We start from the raw sequence: 25,026 nt of genomic DNA, 5'->3' as shown, positions 1-25,026 counted from the left end.
ACGTTTTACAGCTTTGACACTTTTATTTCAGGTTAAATTTAAATGGCACCTTAAATGTTGACATTACCAAAAACAAAGGCAAACCTGTAACTTCGTTTCAAAGCTTAGAGTTTAAGGTAGTCTCTCATTGCTAAGACACTAGTAAATTATTCACAGTGGCTTTTGTTACCGCGTAAGTAGGGTATTGTCAGTAGTTACAGACGCTAACTAGTGATCTAGCATGATGTATTGTGGTATCAATTGCTTTTCCTGATGCAAGTGTCCTTTTGTATACATCTTTGTATACACACAAAGGCAAACAACCTTTTATGATTTTATCTGAATTAACCTGTCAGCGCATGAGTTTACTCTATAGTTGATTATTCATGCGGACCAGGGTTAATTATCTGTCATCAAACTCCACCTCTGTCATCACACAGTTTGAGTGTTTGGATCCGGCCTCATCTGTCGCTAGGCAGCCAGCATTTTCCCTCTCGTTGTCACGGTAGCAGATGTGTATGGGCCCGTTGACGTCAAAGCCCAGACTCAAACAGCATGAGAACAGGAAGTCATCGTCATTAGGTTAAGGATAATATCAATATGGATGTAAAACACGACCCCCTCAGCAAAATGAGTGCAAGATGTATGCATCTTGGTTCGAACCGGACTCACTGAGTCATTAAACCATCATCAAGACGGTTGGATGTTAATATCAAATACATATGTGAACATCTTTTTATAAACTAGATGATGCATATGCATATTATTCGTTAGGGGTCGGGGTTTGGTTTCCCCGAAACATGCATAGTGATTAAAAATGTATAGCTGGAATGCACCATAAAGGGGCGGTCCCAATACACTTTTCGTTCCATAGACTTCCATTCATATGTCAGACAGGAAACACAAGCTCGTGCAAAGATATATCACATTTCCCTGCGTACCAAAGTTCAAGTCTGATGAACTCTGACCTGCAAATTCCTATAACATGAAGATATATGATAACTGTGTGACCTTTCTCTCTACAAAGCGCTCCCCAGGCTTATTCGCAGCAATGTCCGAAAATATTTGCATGCTTAAAGTTTAGTGTAACCGCCCCCTAAGTCGCTTTGAATATGCATAAATGTATCTGTTGTATAGATCATCCTGAAGAAATGCTTGTTGTTTTGGTTTGTCTGCATCAGAGCTCTCATATTATTATAAGTGCCCTATTGGTTTTTAATCAACAGCCTGTTGTCAAGGTGACCCCTCCATTATCTTATCTAATCATCTATGTCTGTTAATGTGTGTTTCAGGGCACCAGAGATCATCCTGGGCTTACCCTTCTGTGAGGCCATAGACATGTGGTCGCTGGGCTGCGTCATTGCTGAGCTGTTCCTGGGCTGGCCGCTCTATCCAGGAGCATTGGAGTATGACCAGGTAAGAGCAGGCGGTGATCTCAGATAATGACGTGCTTTGTGTTTTGACTAATCTGTAGTCTTTTGGCCGATAAAATTATTTGCTTTTTCCAGTGCAGTATATTGGCTTTTAAGCCATTTTGATTAAATATCTTTCATTTTGAAATAAGGCCCACATAGAATCTGTGCCGGGAAAACTTAAAGAATATAATAAATACATTTTGTTTGATTATAGTTAAATAATGTTAGCCTTACGGATATCTATAAATTTGTGCACTCCAAACCATGAACAAAATTCACAAGCATTTAAAGCTCAAAGTATTTTGCTTCTGTCAGTATGGATTATTAATTTGCTGACATCATTATGCACGTCAACTTCTTATTAGGTTTCAGACTTTGATGTAAACTAAATTATCGGATCGGATTGAGGGCCGACAACATGACCGATCCAGTTCTGATATGTGCGTTAGCGTGGTTGTTACTTACAAGCTATTTAAAGGACAACGTATTATAAAATCACCATAAACGTTTTATGCACTATATCAGGGATTCCCAAAGTGTGGTACGCGCACCCCCAGGGGTACGCGAGCTGCCACCAGGGGGTGCGCGAGAGGAAAAATGTAATGGCGGTCTGTTTCTTTAAGTGGGATTTTTCCATACAATAAATAAATAAAAAAATGAACAGTAAACATTTCCTTTGTAATCGCTTTTATTTTAAATAAAAAACTATAATTTATTAGTTTTTGATAGAAACGTAGAAGACAGCTGCTGTCTTTTTCTACGCACTGCTCTTCTGTTATGCACTGCAGCCGCTATATGCGTGCCAACTCGTTTCATTCATTCCATATATATTATAAATATGCTTAACTGACTGAAATCAGGGAAACTGTCATGTGGGACGTCTTATGATAAAGTTGTTAGTCACGAAGGAGGAGAGGGGCCAAGAGAGAGAGACTTTTTATGGCAAAAATAGAAATAATGAAATGTGACGAGACATTGGCACAGGATACGCGAGCAATGTGTTTTCATGCATGGTAAAGAGACCGCCAATGAATTATATAATAAAATACATACATACTTAAAAAGACACTGTAGGGAACTTATTAAAAGCTTTCATTTAATTTTGTTTGAAACTTGAGCTGTTATAATGAATCTGCAAACTATTATACACCTTTTGTGCGAACAGTAAAGGCTTTCGTTAATGTGTTTGATGGGTCTGCACGTGACGCACTGGTAAACATGAGGAAACCTCTCATATGTCATCTATTAGCTGACGGCAGTAAGTGTACCTTTTTTACCATAGTAAACTCGAATGGCGTCTAAATATCACAGTGGTTAAACGCATACACGGGGGCGCGCATCATCTACGCTGAGCGTAGTTTCAGACGGTGCAATAGGCGTAAATATTTTTCACAATGTTGGACTTAGCTAAGCCCGACGTAGGACTATTACACCCAACTTCTTAACGTCCGGCTAGTGCAACCGGCCCTTGGTTATTTGCGCATGATTAAACATGAGTATTTATGGTGAGAAAACAAAGATTTTTTGGATTTTTTTTAAAATGGGGATTGGGGGTGCGCCAACCAGGTTGGGACATAGAAGGGGGTGCGCAGGAAAAAAAGTTTGGGAACCCCTGCACTATATTCTAGGGCTGGGCAAATTTTTTTTATTTTTCGATTAATTGTTTTTTTTTATGTGGTCGATTCAGAATCGATTCTCAAAGAACAGAATCGATTTTTTCCCCCCATATTTTTTCTGCAAACATCGAACTTCATTGACGTTGATGCCACCTTCACATAAAAAGTCAGAGGTATGGAAGCATTTTAGATTTTGCAAGCAAGACGACAACGATAGTGTTGTGGCTTTTAATTTCTTCTTATTATTTACACACTTGTAAACTTCTGTTCACGGTTCTTTTTTATTAATATAGTATTTAATCTATATTCATTGAGTTGAATCGAGAATCGAGTATAAAAACCGCTCCGAGAACCCGAAGCGAAAATTGAATCGAGAATCAAAATCGAATCGATTTGATAGCTTGTGAATCGAAATTTAATCGATCTGGAACATCTGAATCAATATCCAGCCCTACTATATTCAAAGTCTTTTAAACCCTAGTTTGTGTGTAATGTTGCTGTTATAGCATAAATAATAGCTGTAAAATGATAAAGCTCAAAGTTCAATGCCAAGCGATTTATTTTCTTTAACAGAATTCGCCTTTCAAAGCCTACAACGAATGACCGGTTTGAACTACAGCCCTCTACTTCCCGATTAAATGACGTCAATAAAACGTACATTTTTGACTAAACTCCGCCCACAGGAATATGTCAGTCGCAAGCTAAGCTCAAACGGCACTGCTAAGCTGCTATTGAATCCCAACACACTAAACAAACTACACAATCAGAACTCCTTACGTATTTCTGAAGGAGGGACTTCATAGAACAAGGAAGACATCAGCCTGTTTTGAGGACAGTGAAAAAGCGCTTTAGAGATAAGTAAATTGTGTAAAAAATAGTGCGTTTTTTTTACACATGAAACATGAACACGTTATATTGTGCACCGTAAACACAACCAAAGCTTCAAAAACACAGAAAGAACGGGACCTTTAACAAATTTATTTGTATAAAAAAAAATGTTTAAACCTAGATATAAAGAGAAAATTACTTGACTCATACATTTGCACATAACTTGAGAAGTGAATCAGATGTAAATTTAAAACGTGTCAACGCATATAACGTCACTGTAGACCGGTACTGCCCATAAACCAGACGTCGGAAGTGGTGTCATCTTTGTGATGCGAATGGCACATCTGACTGTACCGAAGCTAGTCAGCTGCACCGGAATAAGGTGGTCTGGGTTTGCTGACCACAAACCATGGGCCACATCTCCGTGCCAGCAACGGGTCCAGTTCCACTCCACACAGCAGAATGTATTTATAACCGCAAACCCCACTCGCACACCAGCCTGCATTATCAGCAGGTTCTCACTTCAGCGCTCTCTGTGTTTGTGCAGCACTTTGGCAACCTGATCATGCCGCTATAACACCCCTAAGATGCCATAAACACCGCTTGTTTAACACGGCAATGTTGAGCCTCTGCACTTGTAAATGGAGAGGTGTCGTCATGGTCGAGAGAGGAAAAGAAAGAGAGAGAGAGAGGGAATGAAAGCGTGTGGCCAAAGAGGGCTTTGTAGTGGCTTGTTTTCACTGGTAGAGGCCCACTATGACACAGTTTTTCTAAGAAGCAACAGACGCACGCTTGAAGGAAAATGCGATCACTGACCACTAACTCGGTTTCCCACGGCAACAAGAACAATGGTGTGTTTAGATGGCACCGTTGCATTGCTGGAGTTAAACTGGTCTTGCCTTTCCCAAAACTACAGCGGTGTGGTTAACCAAGCACAGTTAATAATGCCTTTGTGATTGTTATTTGCGTTGTGAGGTCATCGCCCTTGTTGAAACTTGCTCCTTTTTTTAACGTGCTATAGCACTGCAGCAACCACATTTGTTTACATGACCTAGTGGTTAAAGAACTAGTCTGGTCTCTAAGAGACAGTTCCCGACATCGTCTCAATTATGTAACTGAAGACGATAGTTGGTCAGTGATGGAAGCGCTAACGTATATTTTCTTGCCGACACTCTTGGGTGTTTTCATGAAGCGTTAAAGTGAGTCATAATGTACTGGTGCTGTCCTGAATACACCCAAAAGATGATTTATTTAATTCATTAAATTATCTTTTGTTTTTTTGATGACCTACCCCTGAGTTTTATTTTTGAATGACCTAATCCTCGAACTCCTAAGTTGCTATAAGTGGTTTGTCCCTGCAAAGTGTAAATTGCTCTGGATAAAGAGGTCAGACAAATGGTAAGGAACTTGTTTTGCTCTGTGCCAATAATGGGTTGGCCTACATTAAGCCTGTTGTTTGGTGTGAGAGGATTGACATCTGTTATGGGCAGCAAGAGCGTGGCCAGCATCTTGACTTGGCAGCTTAACAAAACCTTTAGGGGCAGCAAACCTGATACTGCTCTCTGTATGAATTACAGACCTCAGCTCTGAGCCTTTTATAGCTTAGCGCTCAAGAAACAGGCTCAATGAAGCTCAATTCTAAGTTTGATAAGTTGAATGTGAATAATGAAGTAGCTTTTGGTCATTCTTGAATTATGTGCCAACGGGCACAGCAGTAGGCATTTTTTAGTATTTGAATACGTTTTACTGTCATGATGGTAATGGAGGCGCTTACTAAGTTACCTGACACTCTGTTCACAAACTTTTAAAGCTTGTTAATGGTCTATAAAGCTTGAAATGCCATAATGCCATCTTTCTTCGCTGATCTCCTGTCTGTATACTGCTTGGGGGGAGGTCTCTCTGAGATTATTAGTAGTGCCAAGGACCAGACAAAAACTAGAAATGATGATGGTGTAGCACCACCAAAACTTCCTTTTAGAGATGCCGTAGAATGTAAAACTGTATTTATCTAGGCATAGATGAATAATAAGGGTTCTTAACATGGTAATGCCATATTGTGAGCCTTAAACACAATTGTTGTATGAAAACCTCTAGCTTGCAAAAGACCGCTGGAAAACAGGCCAATCTCAACATAACACTGACTGAAAATGTTAAAAATAGTGCTGGGAAAAGATTAATCGCGATTAATCGCATACCAAATAAAAGTGTTTTTTTCCCATAAAATGAGTGTGTGCTATAATTATTATGTATATATAAATACTCACACATTCATGTACGTATTTAAGAAACATTTACATTTGTATGTATATGTTTTTATTTTTTTATATATTATATATGATATATACATTTTGAAAAATGTATAAATAAAAATTTCCGAAATGAATGATGTGTGTGTGTGTGTGTGTGTGTGTGTGTGTGTGTGTGTGTGTGTGTGTGTGTGTGTGTGTGTGTGTGTGTGTGTTAGGCCTGGGCGAAAAATCGATTTAATGAATTAATTCGAATTTTTTGTTGTGGGCGATTTAAAAAATAAGTAATTCGATTTTTTTGTAATGGCGCATTTTTGGCTGCCCGGGGCTTCCGTAGCGTTATTATAGCAACATCAACAACATCATAGCACACGTGAAACAGCATCAGCAAGCGACAACATCATCATCATAGCACAAACACACGAAACGGCAACAGCAAGCTACAACATTCACTGTCTAGTTTTACTCAGATTTTATTGTATTTTTAATGCTTTCGAAAATGGTGCTACTCTCAAGGTTAATGTTTGTCTCCTTTAAGTCTCTAGACTACAAAGTGTCACTTAAAACACAGCTGGGACTTTGATTCCAAGAGGGTGTTTATTTATTTATTATTCATCTCAAAAATGGGGGTTACATTTGTCTTGCTTTTGATTAAATAAAAGCAAAATTTGCTTTAAGTTGTCTGCCGTTTGTACTTATTGCCTTTCTTAATAAGTGGGGGGGGGAAATCGGAAGTCGAATTAAAAAAAATAAAATCGGAGATTTTATTTTTAGGCCAAATCGCCCAGCCCTAGTGTGTGTGTGTGTGTGTGTGTGTGGTTAAATATACATAATAATTACACACAGTACACACACATATTATGAAAAAAAAAATTATAATCACTTTTATTTTGTATGCGATTAATCGCGATTAATCTTTGCCCAGCACTGGTTAAAAATATATTCAATTCATTACAATGTTGTTACAATGCTAAAAACAATGTTGTGTCTGTTGAGTTAGCGTTATATGCTAGTTAAGGCAATATGCTAGTGTTTAGGCTGAAGTTTTACTATGGATATTAGATTTACGTTTTGCAGGTCCATACTGAAAAAACACAAACTTACAACTCTGTAACGCCCATTTCCAATCTCCGAATAATTGATTCTTACAAATCTGTATTTTTGTCTGATACGGGCTCAAACATAAGGTCTGTTTGCACACACACAGAGCTACTGAAATGAGCCGCTCTGAGAAACAGCCAATCACAGCAGAGATCAACATTATTATTCATGACCCCTTTCAAATAAGGTAATAACAGACCATTTCATTCTGTGGACAAATTCTAGCGTTGTATATGGACATGTAAAACCATCTCTGGATGATTTTTGCACTTAAAGTCGCATACCTTCTATGTAGGTATCATTTTCAGATTTTGTTTAAAGTCTATGAGGGCACATGAATAAAAAATGACCCACACAGATTAATTGTTTATAATTAACTATGCAATATTTAATAAAAAAATAAGAATTTTTAATTTTGATTTCATGGGGACTTTAAATGTCAGAACCGGTCCGCCACAAAAACTTTTATCTGTTTTCTATGGCTTTCAATCATTAAGTCTATGGCTGTTTTATGTGCTTATCTGTTAGGGCTGGGCAATTTTTCGATTAATCGTTTTTTTTTATACGTGGTCGATTCAGAATAAATTCTCAAAGAGCAGAATCTATTTTTTTCCTGCAAAAAATGAACGTAAGATTAACGTTAATCAAATTACTAGTCTTCTTCACTAGATGTCACCCTCTTTTTTTACCTTGCGCGATGTTACCAAGGAGCCTGTCATTCTTTCATTCAGTGCTTAAAATGGCGGTTTTAGGTGCTTCATCAACTTTGATGCCACCTAAACTTAAAAAGTAAGGATGGTAAAAAGTAAGAGGTATGGAAGCATCCTGAGAACCGGAATAGAAAATTGAATCGAGAATCGGAATCGAATCGATTTGATAGCTTGTGAATCGAAATTGAATCGATCTGGAACATCTGAATGGATACCCAGCCCTATTATCTGTGCTGTTAGTTTATTCTCATGTTGTGTTTGTATGTACAGCACACAAGATATATTGTAAATAAAATTACATTGATAAACATGCACAATCATGGGTGATGCCCACAAATAGTTTGAAAAATTCTCACCGCGTTGGTCTCTAATAATCACTTGGATTACTGGCGAAAATACTTGTCAAGGCAAAATACCTTTCTGCATGGTTCATTGGTATTTTGGCACACGATTTCCTTTCCACATACCATTGGCAGGGACCAACCTATTCTGGACCAGTCTTATCTCGCATTACTTCCTCTTGGAATAGTGGAAAAATACCAGCCACTCGTCACTGTTGCTAAAATTTGTGTCATGCTTTGTTAATTGTTAAGCTGTTGTTTAGATCTTACGTTAGAAATATGAAAAACACAACATATTAGTTTCACAAACGTGTAGTCTGAATAAGTAGCCCTCTGTTTTATTAGGGGCGGTTCACTCGCATGCATGCATTTTTCTGTTTCAAAACACCTCAAAGCCTCTCTGTTGTGCTTTGTTATGGTTTTAAATGTTTGAACCTTTGATTCCCCACTAGGCAGCATTCTTTAAAACACCACATAAAAAACCTGCATAAACCAGTTGACCATCTTTCCACTTAAGTCCACTCATTATCAATGTCTCCACAGATTCGTTACATCTCACAAACCCAAGGGTTGCCAGGAGAGCAGCTTTTAAACGTGGGAACAAAGACGGCCCGCTTCTTCTGCAAAGAGTCTGATTCGCCATACGCCGCCTGGAGACTAAAGGCAAGAAGCCATTTCCTGTCCACTTAACTACGAATTTACTGTCATAAATGTGTGTGTGGAAGTACTTGTATATCACGTTACCGCCTGCTCTGGTATGCCTTTATGTAAAGGTCTTATGTAATAACTGGTCTTCCTGTTTCCGCAGACGACAGAAGAGCATGAAACAGAAACGGGGCTGAAGTCCAAGGAAGCGAGGAAGTATATTTTCAGCTGCCTGGATGACATTGGACATGTAAGTAGACATGTACTCTACTTGACTTGTTGGCATATTTGCTACACATATTGAGAAGAGAAAGTAACAAAATGATTTTTTTTGTGGTTGTTCATCAGGTAAATCTAATGCTGAACATGGAGGGATGTGACCAGTTGGCGGACAAAGCAGACAGGAGAGAATTCGTAGACCTGCTGAAGATGATGTTGATGATTGATGCTGATAAGAGAATCGCCCCTTCAGATGCACTTTCTCACCCTTTTGTCACTATGCAGCACCTCCTGGACTTTCCACATTGTAACCAGTATGTCCAGATATCTTCTTAAATGTGCTTTTGTTGATTGTTGTGATAATTTGATATTGTAGTTCAGAGGGGGGTTTCAATAATTAAAGGGTCTAGAAATACTTTAAGGTCACATAACACGCTGTTTCTGCTAATCTCATGTTAATCATGAAAACCTATAGTAGGAATCTTATCAGATTTATAAAAGACAGATCACCTGCACAGCTACTTTCCGAAAAAAGCAGACCTCTTGGAGGCGTACCACGGGCGACGCGAGTCACAAGCAGGCCAACAAAACATTATCCCACTATCTCTGGATAACTTATGATTCGCAACATATGGTTTACATTATATGCACTTACGTGCCAATTGCCAACAAAATGGACATTTGATGCTGTTTTACTAACCATCTGTGACTCATGACCTGGTTATTTTATCACTTTACCACTTTAAACGAAATCCACTGTTAAACGAACACACTTTTACAATTCCGCTTCCACACCGGATAAACAAACTACGGTACATCCATTGTTTCCATAAGTCTGGGCTCTTTGGGAAGCTGAACAAGCTTTAATATCCCTCACAAACAACAACACACTTCTTTTGTGACGTTGATTTCGTGTCAGCTCTTGGTTGGTATGTGCTTGTGCTATTCCGGTTAAAGTGCCCATATAAGGACTTCCACTGTACTTCCTGCACTGTTTACACAACATGTTCAGTAGTTGAAAAAAAAACCTTTTACGAACCCAGACGAAGTGCATTTGGCACAAACAATACTCGGTCATACGTCCAAATGTTTTTTTTGAACCTTTGCCCATGTTTACCATAAGTAATCCAACTATTTAACTGTGTTAATAAGTCAGAATTAGACTAAAGGGTGCCTCCAACTGTGTGGTTAACATCATTTATCAAAATATTTTTGTTTGTACTAAACAGAGGAGAGAAACTCCTACAGGTTTAGAACAACACAAGGTTAACTCTTTCCCCACCATTGACAAGTTATCTCGTCAATCTGCAATACCGCTATTATCCACCAGTTGTCTTCCGCAACTTATAAAAAACGGAAGTTTTGCTCTAGGGCAAACAGCTGTATGTCCGTGTATGTTTTAAAGATCGCTCTGCATCTGATCTCTATCAAAAGTCCTTCACAAAAATGGAATTATCTCAGCTTTTTGATCAAAATTTTGTGTTTTTGATGAAACCTACACATATTTGAGAGGTGATAAAAACAGAACACATGAAGGTAGGATGAAACTGATTTTTTGTTTGAAAGCAGAGGGTCTGTTCTTTTATTTCTTATATTGTATATTTATATATTTGAAAAGAAGCATTTTCTGGAAGGCATTAAACTTTTGTGAAAATCATGAAAAATGCTGGCGGCGAAAGAATTAATAATGTCAATTTTTTGGGGGTAAAATATCCCTTTAAGAATGAAGCCAGTATTGGCACATCCTACATATTAATAGATGTTTAAAAATTATATCCTAATATTAGACCAGATTGCAAATGTAGGCCTTTACATACTACAAATGTCATAAACGCGTGCATACTTCAAAAGCCACAAGAAATAGTATGCATCCAGACACTTTCTAGTTTCTGTGTGAAAACCGCTTCACAATTAGCACAACAAAAGGCTAATGACATCAGGACACCTGTATCGAAACTACGCTGTAATTGCTACGCATTTTAAGTGCAACACAAATCTGCAGTAAAACGAGCTGCTTGCCCTACAGCTGATAGAAGCTAACAAACACAACAGAATAGTGATGGGAAGATTCCCAGATTTGCTCTGTGCATTGGCATAAACAGTTAATAATGTGATTCATCGGTTAAAAAACTGTGCATCGGATACAAATTAGCAATTTGCATCGTTTCGAACATATTGCATCAGTAAAAAAACAGATTTATTTATGTATAAATATAAGTAGATGCGCTAATACTTTTATTATTTAGAAACTGACCAATATTTTAAATTTGTTTTCTCACTAAACTGTTGCTTCGTCCTGTTGACATTTTACATAATCGTTTTTCAATTAACAAGAAAATGGGATTCATCCTTTTGGTTCTAAGAGCCGATTCACACTGGATGCGTGGCATGAGCGTCTCAGCTGAGTGGCGTGTCCGTTTTTATTTAGGCTCCCATGTTAGCAGGTTTGACCGTGCACACCGCCTGCATGACACGCACATGTCAGCCGCGGCTGAAGCCGCACCGAAAACGCGTGCATGCTAGGAATTGGACCGACGCCTATTTTTCACGCCACACGCAAGCGTCTTGGAAGCGTTTCCAGACAAAATAGAATACAAAAAGTGGTTTATATGTCAATTTGACACGACGTTGTTTGACATAAATGCAGACATGTAAATAAAAACCTATTTCCAACTATTGAATCTGTCAACAGGGTACAGAACGAAAGTCTTTGTGTAATCAAATCACTATATGCATGTTTAACATGAAGAAGCCTATATTAGGTAGTTAATTTCCATACGTCGAACAAGGGCGACCAAATCACGTGACGTTTTTGTAGTTGAAACCGGACACTTTCAGGTCAGTTTATCAATAGGAAACATACATGTATACAGAATAGGCCGCGTCAAAAACGATTCTGGTAAGCAAATGCATAGAAAACGCTACGCAGCTGCCATGCGGCAGACACGCAAGACACGCCACGCATCCGGTGTGAATCGGCCCTAAGATTTAAATAAGTATGATTTATAAATAGTAACACTGAATAATATGTTTGCATACACTGTATATATAATATCATACTTCAGGAATTGCGTTTTATTTCTCTGTTGTAGTGTCCAGTCTTGTTTTCACATCGTGGATGCGTGTCACTCAAGAACCAGCTTATATGACACACTCAACCGCAACAAAGTTCCTCCTCTCATGAAACCTGTGGCAATTCCAAATGCTCCAAACATCACTGTCGCCTTCAACAAAATGCCATCTGTCCACTCTCAGGTAAAATGGCACTTTTTGAGAACACTCGTGGACTTTTAAAATATTTTTCAAAACTGATCAATTTGCTCCCTCTTTTAGGCTCTGCCTCCATCTGCTCCCCCGGTGGTGCATCCTGGAATTCCCATCCAGACAGGAAGTGCCCAGTTTGGTTGTAACGAGTCTTTTCAGCAGGCTCTCATTCTCTGCCCTCCTACCCTTCAAGGTACTGGATTGAATAAGATGTATATTGATTTAGTTAACTAGTATAGCAATGAGAAGGTCATGAGCTTAGTTTCTAGGAAGCTTAGGACAAAAACATCTCACATTAAATCATTAACAGGTTAAGGAGAAAGAATTCCTAGAATTTGAATTGTCACAGTCATTTCTCAAATGTTATATGGGACTAATTAGATTTTTGTGTCTACAGGAATTCCTTCAAATCCAGGTCAGCCTGCAGGCTATTCTGTCAGAATGGACAACACAATTCCTCTGGTGACCCAAGCCCCAGCTATCCAGCCCTTACCCATGAGACCAGGAGTTATAGCACAAGTAAGGGCTTTTTTTATGAGATACGACTTGCTCAATACGTCTTAAATCCAAGCGCTAATTCAGCCAAAATGTGTTGGCATTTTTATCCAGTGACATAGGTGTAGATATTAAACTACATTTCAAAGATTCAACGTGATCTTTTTTCAACCTTTTAGCAGCCGTGGTCCAACAGAACTCCACAGATCTTGGTGCCAACTTGGCAACAAGTTCCACCACCTGCTACGAGCTTGGCATCCGACGTGGTCGTAGGACCGCAGAGGCGAGGAGATTGGGGGTAAGAACAACATTAAGGACCTGATTCGCAAACATGTCGATGTGACACCATTACATTTTTGTAACACATTTTTTATTTCCAATTTAGGAAAGTGCGGCCACACAGTAGCCATTACGGATCTGTGATGCCCCAGCCTATTGTTCCCAACCAAATGGCTGTGTCAGCCCATCAGCCAATAAACATTGGCATCGCGCATGTTGTCTGGCCTCAGTCTGCTTCTAACAAGAGAAGCAAACCCAGTCAGAACAGGTGAGCTAATGCCTAAAGTGATTGGCTTTGTCTCTACCACCTAGCATTTAATTAATGAGGCCTATAAATCTTGTAAGGAGGGATGCAAACTACTCATCTTTTCTGAAGCTATTTTGCTTATGCTGTTTAAAAAAAATTTAATTTAATAAATCACTTGAAAGTGGTCCTTCAAGGTTAAATGCTTAAAGCTTTAATAAATCTTTTTCTCGTGTAATGAGTTTGCGCTCTTGCATTGTGCACTCCACAATTTATGCGCCACTAATCTACAGAGCAGTGACAAATAAATCATTATTAAAATGTTTAAAACATAAAATGTGTTACCAAAATATATTTTGGACCTATTCCAAGAGGTCTGAACAGATTTCCCAAATGCAAAGCTGAATATCTTTAGATTAAATCTGATCTGTCAAACGTCTACGTTTTGTAAATATTGTAGTTGAAAGACGTGCTTGATTTTTTTTTTTGTTTAGAAGTATGAAAGTGTCGCACTACACGGACACACAGCCCTCAGTGTGTCCATCACCAAAGACGACGGACAGGCTGACAAACGCCGAACCGCAAAGGCAGAGGATTTCTCCGGAAAGAGAGGTGCAGTCCCAGGTGAAGCAGGAACCAGAGCCGGCGGAGGACATCGAAGGCTGTTGTAAGGCAGGAGCAGCCAATCAGCAGAGACCGTCCATTAGAGAGTCACCCAGCCCAGCGGTCAGCGTCATTAGCATAAGCAGCGGCACGGATGAGGAGGAACAAGCACAGAGATGCTCTCTTAATAAGTGAGTTGAGCCATAGGCATGTTAAAGGCGGGGTGTGTGATTTTTAAAGAACGCTTTTGTAAAGGAAGTCACACTTGTAGCCAATCAGCAGTAAGGGGCATGTCTACTAAGCGACATCGTTGCGTATGTGTGGGGCGGGTCTATCAAAAGAAGGTCCAGATTCCATTGGGGTAGGGGTGTGTTTGTTTAGCTGAATTCAAATATCAACTTTGGCCTTTAGAGATCATGCACCCCGCCTTTAACATTAAGTAAGGTTGGTTTAGGTTGACATGTATTGTTTTTATAAAGTCTTTAAGCACAGACTGAAGTTTTTTTCTCTCGTGTAAAATTAAACTAAAGCTGTTTTTGGATAAAGAAACCTTATAATGCATTTGTGTGTGTGGCAGGTGTAAAGGCAGTCCAGATTGTGAGGCATGCACGGGCTCTCTTAACATCGAGCGAGTGTGTTCACTTAGCAGTCCTGATAGCAGTCTGAGCACCAGCTCTTCAGCCTCGGCACAATCCAGCCCCTCGCCGTGCAAAAGACCCAGCAGGTATTTAAATATTTAAGAATTGATTTGACTGTGTAAATGAGTCAGATGATCATTTCATGTATGCGATTTTTATCCTTGTGTTAACCACAGTATATCAGAAGACGATGGCCATGAAAGTGGGTGTGAAACGGTAGATGGATCTCCACCTTCAGACTCCTCCCTAGGCCCACATGACAGCCCCTTCCCTGAAAGACGCTTTTTGACCAATCAGAATCAAAACCAGAAACCCCAGGCTAGGTGCGGACACCCCGAAACAAGGCAAAATAAACCTGCGGCGAGGACCGTGGTGGTGCCACCGATGAGAGTGCTGAATAATAATCACTATCCCAACAGTGAGCAGCACACAGCTGGCACAGGTACGATCCCACTTGTACAGCTGTTTCAAGCGGCATTTGCATCTTATTTATATCCACAGCTCATATTTTACATAGCGAGTTTTTTGTGAAACTTCGTCCCGCAGCGGTTTTACGGTTGCTGCTTATTCAAATCTAGTAGTTTTGTGAAACTTGTGTGGTTCCCCAAAGAGTAGATTCCCCTGGTGGTTTATGGTTATAAAAAGTGGCTTCTCATACAACATTCCTACAACACGAAAGTTTTTTTTAGTGTGAAGTCACAGTCGATGTCTACTTTACAGGTCATAGGAGAGAAACAGGAAGTTGTCACAGAGGCTATCGCAGGTGATTATGGGTATAACGCGCACGGTGACCCCGTGTCTTGTGCGCGACATATCCCAGTGTTGAGTGAAACCCTTTCGGTTTGAGCTCCTTCCTCTTGCATTTTTCTTCATGCCTATGATCCCTTCATTCCCATATTTATTTAATTCTGCGTGTTGACTGACCTCAGTTTTTATTAATTTGGAGAAGTATCCCTCTTTGAGCGTATCTGTTCTGTTATTGACTTCCTTGGCACCTTTCCCAAAGCAACATGTTTGCTTTGGGGTGACCATTGAAAGTCTGGCAAGAGTTTATTTTAGATACGTTGCTATCTAAGGTTTCACTTGCATTGCCAGGTTTAAGTTGGTAGATCCTTATTAAAAGATTTTGTGTTTTTTAACTTCACATAGTTGTTGGTTTTGATTTTAACTAATTTTGTTTTTTAACTGAATCTCATGTGAATACTAGCAGGCGATTCAGACGTCTTGCAAATTTCATACAAACAGGCAGTACCTGTGCCAAACTGCAGTTGGCATATTTTGCTAATATGCATTGATCTTCTCGATGATTGACTTATTTTGTGCCCTCTTCTGTTTTCTCACACATGCAGTCTTCGACTCTTATTGCCAGTCCAGAGGTCGCTGCGGCCCAGGACGACTGAGCCACCTTTCCACACCAACGCAGCCGCGCCAGCAAAAAATCAACTCTTCATTCCAACCACAGGCGCCAGGCTTTGGCCAGGTCTCTCTGTCCTTCTTACTTCTCTATGAAATCAAAACTGGAAAAGTGGCTGTGAGTTTGTCTATTAGCTTCGAGGACATCTGTATGCAGATGAACTCCTAAAAGTTGATAGCACTGATCTCGCATGCATTGATAGCACGAATATTTATCAAATAAAATGCTTCCAACAAACATTCCAGATATTATATTTTAATTCACACTGAATGATTATTTTTTACTTATCTTTTTTACAGGTCCAGCATTACGGCTCTTGCCACAAGGAGTGGAACGGCAACTACCGACAGCCGCGCAGGCCGCAAGCCTACATTCATCCCACGGTGCACGGTCCCACCTTCCCTCTTCCCCACGGCAGCCCCACACACTCTGCCGGCCACCCGCCGCCACTCCTCTCCTATCCGCCTTCCGGACCCGTGGCCCATCTTTTGCCTTCGCCGTGCCCTCCGCCGGCCCCTCGGCCTGTCTTGCAACCCGCCTACAGCCTGGTGCACCACCAGGGCATCAGCGTGGGCATCAACCACAGGCTGCTCCCGTCGCCCACCCTGCTCCCGCAGGGGCAGTTCAAAGCCCTCTTTCCCCCGCACTCCTACGTGGCGTCACCCGTCTACGCAGGCTTCCCCCTCAGCCCCAGCAAACTCAGTCAGTACCCGTACATCTGATCTGCTGGAGCCCGCGACAGCCTCGCGCACGCAGCCAGCACTAAAAACACTTGATAACCCATGGGGTTTTCTTATGAAGTTTCACAATGATGATGCAATTAAAATATTCAAGCTTTATAGATATCATGGAGAATAAAACAAAAATGAGAGAAACTCCCTTTTAATGTGTTTTTGCACATTTGATACAAGACAAACCCCAAGTCATTAGATCCTCTGGAATGCAGCAAATCATCGCCTGTCATCACTTCCCCAGATGTTTTGATATTGCCTTCAGATGTGTGCGTATTAGACACAGTAAGTTTTTCATTAAGCCATCGCCATCTCAGGTGGCAAGGCCACACACACGTGCATGCGTGCGTGCGAGACTCCCTCGTGTTATCTGTCCGTATTTTCGTAGTAGCCTTTTCTCTTCAGTGTTAAGACCGGTGTTGAAAAGGTTCTGTCACACTGCATGTCGTCTCTGCATGAGCAAAAACCAGTACTGGACTTCGAGAGGAATGGCTGCGAACCATTGCTCTTAAACCTCTGTGTATATGTTGTATGACTTGCTGCATTGAATCCTGGGTTCAATAAACAGTGCCTTAAAATACATGTCGTTGCAAGATTAACCCGAGTCCCACTTGCAGTGCGTACAGGACTGCGGCACTTGAAATTTTCAATCGTTTGTCGTGATTTTTATATTTAGGGCTGTTTCATAGATTAATAATAATTTTGTGCTTGGTGTGTTAGCTAGCGTTAGCATACGTAACGTAATCTCTAGGTTCGGCATCACAGTAATTATTATTATTATTATTTTAATCATCTTTCGAGTGACGTAGGAATTCGTTTCATTTGTTCTTCGACATCTCACATTAGAATCACTGTAAATGATTTTGACGTGCGATTGCTTATTAATATTTTTTGGCTCATGAAATGACCTTTTTGTATAACCGATGGAGTAATTTGGATGAAATTTCGTTAAATGCCTTAGAGATGATTAAGTGCGTGCTGGGTATTTTGCGGTGAGATGATGGTAGCAGAGATAGATGCGCGCTTCGCTGTAGCAGAAGCTTATACGAATGAACTATGTACAGAAATCGTTTGAGTACTTTCCTATTTGATAATCTGTTTCTACTCTAATAGTATTTACACTGTTTAATGAACTGCAATACAATCCATAGTTTTGGGGTGTCGATTTTATTTCCTCTTCATCTGTTTATTTTTCGACTTAGAAGTGTTGTTGGTGTTGGATTCGTACACTGCAGATAGCTCTTCGGTGATGATATTGTATGGTTTAACGTTTGCTTCGTGCAGAAATTTCAGTATTTAGTATCCAACTGTAAGTCTATCATTGCTGGAGTATTCAGTGCTTTATAAGACGAGAGTTTGACCGTGTGCAATTTTCTTCGTAGATGCATGTGATTATTATTTTTTCATCGTTTAGCTTTCGTTGACGCTGGCTGTTTTTATTTCGTACATTCCGTCAGGGAGAATAGCTTTTTCGGTCTCGTTTTAGTGTGAATTTTTTGAGTTTTTACGTATAGGTGCGTTTTGTTTTCCTTTGCTGTCACGTAATTATGCTTTCGCTACACCAAAGACAGTACTTCGTTTCTTAAGCAGAGTAGCTACTGTTTTAGCGTAGTCCTCAGATGTAGAGTAGACGAAGCCGTATTTAACGTACAAAAAAAATCTATGTAAAAATGTTTGAGGTTGATGTTTAGCTTTTTTGGGCAAGTTATATGACTTTGTTTCATTTATTCTTGAATGTATCATAGATAAGCTGCTATATACTGATTGCCACTTCATAATAGCTGTGAAATTAGATGATTAACTTTGTTCTTAGCCTACTTATTTTTATATATATATATGTCTAATTATACCTTGAAATAGAAGTGCGGTTTTTTGTTTGGTTTTACCGTACTGACTGGCATCAGAAGCATTTTAATGCCTCTCTCTGTTTTTGCTTTCTTTTTATGAAGTGTCATTGTAACTACTGTATTGTAATGGAGTTTTTTGGGGGGTGGGTGGGGGGGTTGTGTGTGTGTGTGTGTGTGCGTGCGCGTGTGGGGTTTGTATTCTTTTCCGTTTTGTTTGCATCAGTGTTTTATCTGTCGTTATCTTGGGGCTAATCTTACGTATTAGATGCATATTGGTGTATATCTATCTTAGTACGTATATTTGCATTTTGTTAAAGCATAGCTTGCAGGATAGATTTAACTTTTTTGGTATCTATATAAAAAACAATTGTGTTATACGATCCTCTGTTATCTCACCACAACATTAATTTCAGTGAAGATGTTAGCACTTGCGATAAGCTAGCCTTATTTTGGGGTTTGGGTTGTGTCTCATCTCTGTAACTACATCGCTTATAATTGATCATTTTTGTTTTACCACCACACCCCCAAATGCGAAATAATGAAGATATACAGAAAGTTTTATCAGGTATAAATGGAAAAAAACATGTGTTTGAGCTCCCACTTCAGAAAGACTGTTAAAGTAAGAGTTATAAGGCCACGTGTTCTGCTTTGAACAGCGTCTTACTGTTGATGTTTGTATGGGCGTGTAAAGTCCTCGCTCTGAAAAAGAGCAACACTGCGCCAGTGCCTTTGAAACGTGCTTCAGACCTTTATATCCCTTTTACAAACACTGCCTCTCTTTCATGTTCTCTTGCTCTGAAAGGACGAGGGAACGGTCTGATCAGTGTTTGATAATTGAAACTGAAGTGCTGTTACCGACCAGTTGCTTAAAAGTAGATCTCTCCTTAGCGTTATAACCTGATAACCAATAGCAAGTTGGTGTTTCAGTGTAACTCGGTAGTCATACACCAAGTATGCAATGCAGTCTAAGATGTCTATGAAAATGGATGTTTCTTTAAATTGTGGGGAAACAAATTCAGTCACTTTTTGGGGTCATTTGTTTGTTTTATGACCAACAACAAGATACAATAATGAAATGAAATCAGGGATTATTATTATTGTTGTTGTTATTATTCTTATTATGCTGACTAAACACCCAAGACACGGTTTTCTTGTATTTGGGAAGCTTTACATAAATACACTGTGAATGTAAACGTCAACTTATGGTTCACCACAATATTTAAACATTTGTAAAATTGAATGAATTAACCATCGCGTTTCGTTTGACATGATGTGACGTTAACAAAGTTTATTGCTTCGGGATGGCCTGTTTCAAAAATGTAATATATTTTGGTTCACCCTATATCAGAAATGTGATTTTATTCAGCATGTAGCACTAGAGATGAGTACTTAAAATACTCAAGGGTGTGTTTTATAATTGTATGAATTTGTGGCGTAGACACATTGCAGTTAAACATTTCAATAATAATGTCCAGGTCAGAGATGACCCGTTTTCTTACAAAGTCCACCAAAACCCAACCTAATTCACATGATGGAAACTTTTCAAAAATGATATAGTTGTAGAGGGATCTGCAAACAAAACTAAAGGTGAATTTCTTTAAAAACACATTCAAACCAAACAGTTTTAGTTGTTGTTGTTTTTATTATGATTTTTATTTGTTGTAATGAGTTTTTTTCTTTTAGAAGATCTTGTACCGTTGATTCAGGGTTGCATTTGTCATATGTGCTACTGTGTAACACTTGCCGTAAGATTTGGGTTTGATTGCTTTAGATCGATTTTTAACTCTTTGTATTTTAGTAAAAGTTAAATCTCACTGCAAGTTATCAAGTAATATTTAGACTTAAGAGCAAACAGACTTGATTTACTAAATTTGAACTGTTACTGTTTTCATATATGTAGAGTTTTGTGGCTTTATGATTTTTCTGTTTGCTTTTGATTTCTATGCTACATTAGTTTGCCATGTAGCCACTGCACTGTGCAATATTCACTATATGAGGACTGGGAAACTTTTTTGGATGTAATGTCTCTTACAGTTTGCGGTCGTATTTCTCTCTAGTTCTCAGTGATTTATATGTGACCAAGCCTTATGTACTTTGTCACAAAAAGCGGGTTTTCCTGGTGACTATTGGTGAGTGTCAAATTAAAGAAATTATGGTGTATTGTTAAAATTCACTTTGAATAAAAATATATATTGCTGCGGGCACACACTGTTTGTTTCCTTGTTTTATTTCTGTACTTAAGATGTCTTATTTTAGATGAGCATTTGATATTTTTAGCTTGATGAATATTAGTATTTATAGGAAAGTTGAGTAAACATGTCTTTTACAAAGCGACGAAACTGCGCCATCACGCGGAATGAACAAGTCGCTTTATGGCGGTTTTGGCTAGAAGGGATACCGCAAATGCCTAAATCTCGCGAGATGTTGGGTTTGAGAAAATAGCAGTTCTGACTAGATGGGATACAGCTACGGCCTAAATCTCGCGAGATGTTGGGTTTGAGGGGAGGATTTGGATGAAAACTGCTGTTCTGGCTAGATTGTATAAATCTACGGCCTAAATCCTGCGAAATGTGTGGTTTAGGCGTAGAATTAGATTTAAAAAGCGCTCGACACCGGCCAGATTTCAAGAGATTTCGGCGTTTGATGTTGGTTCTTCCGGTTATGCAACAGTCACCTGTTAAAATAAAGCAATTTCATTGGTTGATAAACATGGAAAAAGGTCAAATGCGCATAGATGAAAAGTAATTCTGTTTATATACCAGAACTCGGATTCCACCTAAACCGTAAATACCGTTTTAATTAGGTAATTTTAATGTGATTTAGTAACATTTTAAGTGTTCAGTCACATTCCAGACATCATTTCCTGGTTGAGGTGGGACATATCCTAAATCCGAGTTGTCTGGAACGTAATATTAATGTTACTAAACCCTAATGCTAAATGTTTTGATGTTACTAAATCATGTGTAACTGTAACAATGAAAGTATATAGTAACATTAAACCATTAAATGTTATTAAATAGTTGTAATGTTATTTAATTCAGTCGTTACTTACGACTCTGACGTAGAAAATATCCTAAATCCGAGTTGTGGAACGTAATATTAATGTTACTAAACACTAATGCTAAATATTTTGATGTTACGAAATCATGTGTAACTGTAAATATAAAAGTATATAGTAACATTAAACCATTAAATGTTACTAAATAGTTTTAATGTTATTTAATTCAGGCGTTACTTCAGACTCTGACGTAGAAAATTTCCTAAATCCGAGTTGTCTGGAACGCAGCAATAGTTATTTTAAAAACTGTATGGGCTATGTGTTTATTACTTTGTCTTTATTTGCAATATCTTCTAGGTTAAATCTTAAGGATTCCTTTCAACTTTTTCTTCAGTTAAAAAAAAAGTACAAAATGTGGACAAACAGAAAGCATAATGCATACGTATTAATGATCTGTCTACTCTTAAGAAATGTAGTTCTGTAAATATGTATATATTTAAACCATATACAAAAGACAATTAACTTTTTTCAATAATTGTAAAGCTTAATAAAATATTTCATTTCTGCCTAGAAAGATACAGCTATTTATCAATCAAATCAATTTAATATTTTTACTTGTAAAGATAGTTTTGCAGTCAGACTATTGTTGGTTCCTCTGACAAAAATATTTAATGGCCGACTCTCTCATTGATAAAAAGTGTCTTTAGAATGAATAAATCCAAACGGTAAAAGTCTGAATATGGGTTCAGATATAATATAAGGGAAATTAGCTGATTTTAAAAAAAAATACACGCCAGTAATGCTCATCTAAATCCAGCAGAGGTCGTCTTTCTCCTGTATCAGTCCTCCTCATCACCAGTTTGCCTGCATACTGTCGGTTGCGCGCTGGAGACGTGATATTTTTCCTCAATCAAACGGTGCCAATTTTCCGCAGCATCATTGCTGGTTTTGCAGGATTATATGCTCGCCGTTGTGTGGGATTTCAATACCGAAGATGCGTTTTATAAAACGCGATAGATAACCTGATATTACCGCGCGTATGATTGATGTGGAAGCGGCTGTTTGATGCTGCTGAATGCGCTTTGCAGACGCATCGACTTAAAGTTTCAATGCTGCCGCGTCGGCTCCCATAACACGCAACGCATTGGAGAGAAAACCTCGTTCTAAGGAACTGGAAAGGATAGATCAAATGTCTTTTTCGGGACCTTTCGGCCTATTGCTGAATTTATCTCTAGCCAGATGGCCCCAAGAAATGCGCATAATATTTTCTACATTTTGGGCTCCGGTAACGGGAATGGCAGGGCTGGAAACCGAGGCATCTCGGAATGGATAGGCTTGTCCTTGTGTTTTAACGCTGGCAGAAAATGCATTGACTTGGATGGAGTGTGGACCAAGTGGCTGATATCTGTTGGAATTACATTGCTCCTGGTGCCGTCCATATTTGCTACAGACGGTGAGATATTTATTTTGTTGACAACCTGTTGTGCGCGGGATCCATTGTTGTACTTTGTTGGAAAGCAATTTTTAAATGAAACATTTAAATGCATTTGTATTTCAGACTGTTGCAGTTGTCAGGTATATTTTCTTTAACGCAATGCGCAATTACGCAAAATACCCATGGCTTTATTATGGTAAAAATGTGCCATTTTTTGCCGCCTTGATTATCATTTCTTAACCCCATTTGCACTACAAAAAAAAAAAACATGCTTAAACTATTACCTACTGTAGCAAAACCATTGTTAATTTGTGGTTACAATGGTTTAACTATAGTAACCAGTAATTAAAAACAGTCAATGTTCATAAGGGCTGGCCATTTTATGAATACATAATCATCAGAAAAGCAATGACCCAGAGCAAAATACAACATATTAATGATTATTTTTATTTTAACCCCTATACATGGCTTGACAGGTCTGTGGCTGAAACATTTGCGCACAAAACACAACAAAGAAGCCAAAACAGACACAGCAAAATCTCGTGAGAGCATCAGAACAGTATGCAGGCAGGTAGCCTACATCAGTGTACAGCAGCAGCTGTGTATAAACAGCATGTGACGTGTGAGCAGTGCTGCAGTCCCGGTGCTCAGCCATTTTTACCCGTTTTCCGTTCTTGGTCACGGGTTGCTGTGGGAATATGGAGATATTGATACGAAATTCTCATCGGTTCTGATGGTCACTTTGTTTTTAGCGTGCTGCTGTTATTGTTGAAAGCATGGGCATACTGAAGATTATTTAACATTTAGGTTATTGCTTAGTGCTGTGAAATGTAGACCTTATTAACTTTAGATGTATTAGAGAAGAGTACGTGAAATATCTTTCTTACTGTAGTATAATATTTCACTGAAAAGGACATTGTTTCCTCTTAGCATTGCTTTCTTGTGATGCTTAAACACAAGCCTCCCAGATAATAATAGACTCCCAGCCTAACACACAACATTTAATTGACATTCCTTTTCCTGGTATTATAGGTGTAAGAAAATTCGATACATGTGAGTATCGTGATAGTTTGTTTGGTAATACTGTATCGATTATATAAAACAAGTGCCATATTGTTTTTTATCATACAAGACTAATGGCAGTTCAATTGGAGTTTATATCCCGACCACTAGATAGCATTCTTCTTATCTATGAACTTAAACCGTGACAGCTAAAACTAACATGGGGTGGACCACAAATTTTCTTTGTTAAGGTTTGCATATATATCTCAATGACAGCTTTCATAAAATTATATTATTTTATATTCGTAAAAGAGCAATATCTCAATATATTTCATTGCTTTATGGAATCACAACATATTGCATTGCAACCCCTAAGATTCTTGCCAATATACAGCCCTACCTAGTATTTTCTATAGGAATATTTATTTTATAGATTTAATTTTTGTTACTATTTTATTTAATACATAGTATGTTTGAGGAACCAATAGATGGTGGTGAACTAATGTGACTCTAGCACTACATAATGTATCAAAACAAGCCCTTTGTTTTAAATTTCTCACTTCCATACTAAAATGCAAGTAGTATGTCTGAAAGATTAGTATGCAAGAAATACCTGGGTGGTTTGTCGCTTGCAGTGAGATTTTTCAGTAGGCATTAGATGGACACTAACTGTAACAAATAAGTCCTTTGTCTGAAAGTGCCTACTTTTGTACTTTAAAAATGAAAAAAGCAAAATGAGTAGTACGTAAAAATGACACACTAAAAATGCTCGCAATGGATTATTTTTAACCCAGCGGTGTGTTCTGTCAAAAACACAGTCTGGGTTAAAGGAGTAGTCCACCTCATTGGGGCCCATTGACTTTGCATAATAAGAAAAAAGTTAGTATGCTCAAGTCAATGGGGACCATTTTGGGTGAACTTACTTCTCCTTTAAAAACAACATAGCATTTTTAAAGTGTATGTCCGAACCCTCACT

At 38.7% G+C, this 25,026-nt stretch overlaps 2 protein-coding genes across 9 annotated transcripts in view; both read left to right on the top strand.

Annotated features, from left to right (window-relative positions):
• hipk3a (homeodomain interacting protein kinase 3a) overlaps positions 1-20,819 on the top strand; it is a 37,367-nt gene extending 16,548 nt beyond the window's left edge. Inside the window, exons 3-16 of one of the 3 annotated variants that reach the window (XM_065291681.1) lie at positions 1,272-1,395; positions 8,780-8,899; positions 9,045-9,131; positions 9,230-9,414; positions 12,193-12,355; positions 12,434-12,557; positions 12,762-12,883; positions 13,042-13,157; positions 13,245-13,406; positions 13,877-14,176; positions 14,563-14,709; positions 14,800-15,065; positions 15,973-16,154; positions 16,337-20,819. In XM_065291681.1, coding sequence (XP_065147753.1) covers positions 1,272-1,395; positions 8,780-8,899; positions 9,045-9,131; positions 9,230-9,414; positions 12,193-12,355; positions 12,434-12,557; positions 12,762-12,883; positions 13,042-13,157; positions 13,245-13,406; positions 13,877-14,176; positions 14,563-14,709; positions 14,800-15,065; positions 15,973-16,154; positions 16,337-16,759 — 2,521 coding nt within the window. In that variant the 3' untranslated portion in view covers positions 16,760-20,819. Of the gene's footprint in view, positions 1-1,271; positions 1,396-8,779; positions 8,900-9,044; positions 9,132-9,229; positions 9,415-12,192; positions 12,356-12,433; positions 12,558-12,761; positions 12,884-13,038; positions 13,158-13,244; positions 13,407-13,876; positions 14,177-14,562; positions 14,710-14,799; positions 15,066-15,972; positions 16,155-16,336 lie in introns of all 3 variants that reach the window. The other 2 variants (XM_065291680.2, XM_065291682.1) reach the window with 2 other exon arrangements.
• Positions 20,820-22,467: 1,648 nt separating this feature from the next.
• The window catches only part of kiaa1549la (KIAA1549-like a), a 70,412-nt gene continuing 67,853 nt past the window's right edge, over positions 22,468-25,026 (top strand). For all 6 annotated transcript variants that reach the window (XM_073813248.1, XM_065291685.1, XM_065291687.1 and 3 more), the window contains exon 1: positions 22,468-23,066. In XM_073813248.1, coding sequence (XP_073669349.1) covers positions 22,853-23,066 — 214 coding nt within the window. In that variant the 5' untranslated portion in view covers positions 22,468-22,852. The remainder of the gene's footprint in view (positions 23,067-25,026) is intronic.

The sequence above is a fragment of the Paramisgurnus dabryanus genome, chromosome 23 (genome assembly GCF_030506205.2).
Source record: "Paramisgurnus dabryanus chromosome 23, PD_genome_1.1, whole genome shotgun sequence".
NCBI lineage: Eukaryota > Metazoa > Chordata > Actinopteri > Cypriniformes > Cobitidae > Paramisgurnus > Paramisgurnus dabryanus.
The sequence above is the reverse complement of the archived record's forward strand: the minus strand, read 5'-3'. Positions and strand labels throughout refer to the sequence as shown.